The 5,980-nt window shown below is 33.3% G+C and overlaps 1 protein-coding gene across 1 annotated transcript in view; it reads left to right on the forward strand.

Annotated features, from left to right (window-relative positions):
* The first annotated feature begins 4,519 nt into the window (after positions 1–4,519).
* Positions 4,520–5,980, forward strand: part of LOC106466355 (schwannomin-interacting protein 1-like) — an 8,924-nt gene continuing 7,463 nt past the window's right edge. Inside the window, exons 1-2 of the mRNA XM_022394347.1 lie at positions 4,520–4,645; positions 4,974–5,263. Of these exons, the coding sequence (XP_022250055.1) occupies positions 5,141–5,263 (123 nt within the window). The 5' untranslated portion in view covers positions 4,520–4,645; positions 4,974–5,140. The remainder of the gene's footprint in view (positions 4,646–4,973; positions 5,264–5,980) is intronic.

Below are 5,980 nucleotides of genomic sequence, written 5' to 3' on the forward strand. Positions count from 1 at the left end.
AACATGTCATATTCTTTGAAATGGAACAACTGACCACAAATGATAGAAAAAATAAATCTATGGAAATGGAATATCATGGAAATCAGATATACTTATCAAGTGCTAAAGAAAAAATCTCTAGTTACAAAGGCAGTGGGTTATTTCCCTCTGTAAAGAAAAAGTTTGTTGTAATAAACCAGAAAGAGAACACCAAATTAGAAGAGAGCCTGATTAAGGACAGCAAAGATATACATGAGACAAGTGTCATTAACATTTGTCTTTATAATGAAGAATATGCTGAGAAAGAAAACGCAATAAGGCTTACTGAAAATGAACAGTTTACGATTAAGAACTGTCAAGAAACAGTAATATTATTAAAGGCTAAGGATTTTCCGATGACCAAAGAACTGGTTGAAATAAGCTCCAAGAGAAATTCTGGTATGAAGAGATATCCAGGTCGATGTGAGATGTCCAGACACAAATTGATTGACCAAAAAGACAGAGATGTTTCAACAATCCACATTATTTTCTTCACTCTAATGGGAAAGAAAAATCACTTTTCAGAAATATCAGACAAGTCTTCTATTGACAGTGCTATGGGGTCATTCTCCTCTGAGACCTCTGTTCAAAGTAAGCAAACTGTTCAGTTCGGTTCAATCAGCCTCCAAGAGGTTGACGAGTCATGTGCTGGTATCTCCGCCGCAAAATGTTTGGAATCTTCGCGAGATAATCTTGATGAACGCCAACAAATACGTCACTGACCGCGGAGACGAAATATTCTGATTTAACGAGTGATATAACGCTAGCTGAGGACAAGCATGGAAACTCCCAGACAAGCAATAAACATTCCACAGTAAACTCGACTACCATTCAAGTCGTGCACCAACAGAACCCTAGCTATCTCGTGGCATCGTTTCTTCAACAGGACAAATCTGTAGACTGCATAGAAACATGTCTTTATCGATGGACCATCGATGACGTAAACGTCTTTTCAGAAAATACTTTAAATAACAATATCATAACTAACAGAATTGTTCATAAAAATATGACTGAAGATATTTTTAAACCATGTTTTTCTGAATACGATATTACAACAACAACGTCGAACAAGGAGAAACCCTCACTCTCAAAAGAATCTTTTGATAATTTTGATGTTTATAACATCGAAACAGCCATGCCTGTAAGTAATCGGCTTGCAATAGAAGGTGATTTAGCTCTCTCTGCCAAAGAAACAAACTGGTATTCACAGGTAAGTTTTGTTTTATATCAATAAAGTTTTCCTAGGTTAATAAGTGAAAATTTGTTAATTTTATGAACTATAATTTTATAAACAACTTAATATTATTTAAATATAATGTTATTATTCTTACCCTTAATATCAGTTTCATTTTAAAATAAGTCCATTCTAACCTCCCAAACAAAATATGTATTTCTTTAATGCACTGTTTATTTAAACAATGCAAAATATGTTATTACGTTCGCTTTTGTTAAACGTTAGTGGCATTTGTGACTTTAAATCAACTTGAAAAGCTGATAATATTTTGGAAATAAAGGGTAATAACTGTTTACAACCTAACCATGTAGTTTTCATGGAATGATAACGATAGTTTCTTTCTTTTTGTACCTGTAACTCGATAAAAAGATCAAAGAAATATTTTCCTACTCCTCCACAAAATGAATTATTTAGCAAGTTTCTTAATTTATGCCTTCCGATCTCGTATGTGATATGGCACATTACTAGAACTATATTATAAAAATACTTAAAATATAAATATCAATAAAATATTAATTTATTTATTTCACCTTCTTTATTGTAATATGAAAACAACGAACCCTCCTGAAATATCAAAAAATGTATATGCATTTAAGTATTTTATTTCTAAAACTAACAGATAATTTGATATATTTAAACAAAATTAGATAATATTTTAATTTTGTTCTTGATCATTTTAGTATCTTGTATGCAGTTGCATACAATCTGTAATTATTCTTACAGACTTAGTATCGATTATGTCAAAGAACTCAAGTCACTTTGCACTGTTATTTACTATGAACCACATAAAGAACTAATGAACGACCTAAAAAGAGTATGAGGCGATTACAACCCAACGAAATTAACGCAGTGCGATTTAAGTTACAGATCCGAGTGATGAAGAAGGTGAAGACAGTGATACACAATAAATTATCTGTGTAGATTCTTCGAACTTTTACCGATGTTTATTTTAATAAATGTTATTGTAAATTGTTAAGTACCAAAATGTTTTCGCTGAGAATGAATAAGATAGTGTTACGTATCTACTCGTTTGTTAATTTCCGGTATAAATTCTTTCCGAGGAACTTCAGCGATACAAGTCCTTTCTTAATTAAAACTAGTTTATTCTTTCTCGATGCAACTTTTAGCAATACACAGAATCTCCACAGTAACTTTAAACTTAACAACCTTTATAACATAAGCTATAAATCACAGCGATTGACACACGTTACTTACGGTGCCTACTGTTCGCTTGACTCAATTATCTATATCTCTTTTCAATCTATCTCTTCGATCTATCTGCCTATATCACTGGCTTTTTTTTGCCAGGCTTATGTACTCAAAAAGAGGGCGTCTATCAAACACTAGTACATTCGCGGGGTTTCCCGATAATTCTAGAAACTCCAGCGCGCATGCTCCCAGCGTCACGCGACTTCTGCTGTCGTAATAATAGATTCGGGAGTGACTTAGATACTGAGCATGTCTGTAATGATTATCTTGGTTTAGACCACATAGACTATAGCAACATTGCTTCTGTCGGTATCTAAGCAGTTAGATAGAACATTTACCTCTAATTTGTTTCACGTACAGTGGTCTCCTTCACTGTATCTTTCATAACAGTAATTTTATGAATCTAAGCAACCTTATCTGTAGAGATAATCAAAACTATCTATGTAGCATGTGGGAGTTCAAGTTGGAAGCTGATGTGCTATACGTGATACGTAGATTGGAAGTGTTTTTAGTTTATGGAAGGTGTTATCAAACTTGTTTCATACAGCCGTATTACATTAGTAGGCTAATATATATAAAAAAAGGTTATATATATATAAGTAACATAGTGGAAGTTTTACATCCGTAAATGTGATGCCCTATACGTCGGAAATACTTAAATCTCACGCGCATGTTTTGTAGGATTTTACTGAAGTGTGGATTCCAGGTGGACTTATTATTGAAAGTAATACCGAGAAACCTGATTTTGTTAGTGAAAGCGATAGGTGTGTCATACAGCTTTAGTTTGACTTTCGTTAGCCTGGGGTTGCTCCATGCCGCTATGTCATCAGTATATTGAGATGCGCGAGTTAGCGGTAGGAAAGGAAACTTTACATACGTAACGTAAACGGCTTTGTACTGGTCCTCGTGGAACCCGGCGTTAAATGAGGTGGTGTTGATAGAATGTTGTCAAAGTCTGTGTGATCAGTAGGTAAACTTGATCCCCATCGTATAAACATGGATGGAATGTTGTAAGTTTTCAGCTTGAGTTATTTCCGTCATACTAGACAGACTCAATTTTTTTTTTAACATTAAAAAAAAAGAAACAGTGACTATGGCATGATCACAGTTGAAGCCATGGAAACTTTTTTGGCTTAATTAAAGTGATTTGAGGTTTAGTCTATGTTTACAGCCGTGTTCTTTTTTTTTTTAAATAGGATCATTGTATTCATAATACTATATCAGCCTTGTGCGGATAATGTTTTCCAGAAGTTTATCAATACAGTTAAGTAAGCTTATGGGACGAAAGTTACTTGAAAGTGGTGCTTTGGGTCCTTTTTTGAAAATGACAGTTATAACAACAAATTATCTCTGCCCAAGACTGCCAGTGAAAATACACATTTTGTATTTATGCTGAAGTGTAAATATTAACGAACGGATTCAGAATCTGCTTTGCAACAGATTATATTACAATATCGACACTGAAACTATATTATTTTTCAGAATCAATAAAATAAACTTGTTGGAATAATGCAACTTGTTCAATATAGATACAAACAAGCGCTTACACCCTTTTACTATTTTGATTGATTTTATAACAAAAGGTTTTCCACTAGACTGAATTTGCTTCAGAAAAAGTATATTCTTTATTGGAGACTAGTGGGTGATGTAGGCCGTTTTATATGTGATACAGCAAACATTACTTTGAAAGTATCTGTTTTGTGACTTTATATATGATCCTTTTTAAATTGAAATAAAAAGGGTTAATTCGTTGTTGAACTTTGATCATTTCTCCAATTGATTCAGTGTCCCTAATACAGCGTATAGGCAAATTATGATATTTCCATGAACTGCAGTATAACGTAATGTCATGATCATGATCAGATTAGGATTATATCAGTAAAGAGTTTGATTAACAGTGAACGATTTACGTAGCGCCTCCCAGAACGGGAAGAAATCCGCCTCAGACTAGCCATGGAGTCTGAGTGTGAGAAACATTATTACGATGAGAAATTGAAGACGGAAAAGTCCAACCTTACCACAAGACTTCAACGTAGCATGAACCTGCAAATATGTTTTATGCACGAGATGGTTAGTGATCGGGAAGACCAAGGAAGTCACCACGATAGCGATTATGGCAATTTAAAGAACCACAATGAACAAAGACAAAGTGACGACAGAAAAGACCTTCCTTCTGTGAACAAAGTTAGTATTAGTTATTATATGTTGCAAATAATTTTCACGAACAAAGTTAATGTTTTTTACTAAATTTATTGTACAACTAAAAGTCTAAATGAGCAATGGTGTAAGTAAAGGGAGAGGATATCTAGTTTATACGTGTACAAGAAATGCTCTGAACAGATAACTGTCAAAGTGAATTGTACAAACATTACAATAGAAATAACAAGTACTAATTTCAGAAAATTGTTGAACGATTGGTTAGTTATATTATTTCTTGGAATTGTTTTCTTTGTGTGTGTGTGTGTGTATTCTCTATCGTCAATTGTTATTTTTTTTTTCATGCATTATCCAGAATAAGACAGAAAAATTCTTTGATCAATATTTCAAAGAAAAACAGGTGGTCGATACGAAAAACAAAAACCCTCTTTTTCGTTTACCCGGCCAAAAAGTTGTTGCTTAATCTCTACTCATGATAAATTTAAAGAATCAAAAAAGGAAGAAGAGACGAATGAAGACTTCATGATAAAACATGCACGTCTAGAAGCAGAAGCCAGACTGGCCCTAGCTCAAGCAAAGAAAATGGCCAGAATGCAAATTGAAGTGGAAAGACAAAGATCGAAAATGTGCCCCATCCGAGAAATTGTAAGAGTTTCATAGCAAATTATTAAATATCATGAAAAAAGCAAATATTTCAATACCATAGGTAAATAAATTCAAGTAAGAAGGAATACACTTCAACTTACTCTTTGTGTAATTTAATGATTTAGATTATTTTATATATATATATTACCATTTATCTATTATGCAGCTTGAAAACCAAGCCGGCTGTATGAGCCTAACGTATAACTTTAACCTTTGAGTTTAGTTGTAATAATTATCTTTTACTTATCCCTAATATATCGTAACTATTCCCTAAATATCGTTACTTTGTGTGTAACTACTTCCAATATATTGTTACTCTGAGTGTAACTATCCCCAATATATTGTCACTCTTAGTGTAACTATCCCCTGCATATCGTTACTCTGTCGGTAACAACTCTCAATATATTGTTACTCTGTGTGTAACTACTCTCAATATATTGTTACTTTGTCTGTAACAACTCTCAATATAACGTTACTCTGAGTGTAACTACTCTCAATATATTGTTACTCTGTGTGTAACTACTCTCAATATATCGTTACTTTGTCTGTAACAACTCTCAATATAACGTTACTCTGAGTGTAACTACTCTCAATATATTGTTACTCTGTGTGTAACTACTCTCAATATATTGTTACTCTGTGTGTAACTACTCTCCTTGAGAGTTGTTACAGACAAAGTAACGATATATTAATAACGTTACTCTGAGTGTAACTACT

The sequence above is a fragment of the Limulus polyphemus genome, unplaced genomic scaffold (assembly GCF_000517525.1).
Source record: "Limulus polyphemus unplaced genomic scaffold, Limulus_polyphemus-2.1.2 Scaffold2234, whole genome shotgun sequence".
NCBI classification, from domain to species: Eukaryota; Metazoa; Arthropoda; class Merostomata; order Xiphosura; family Limulidae; genus Limulus; species Limulus polyphemus.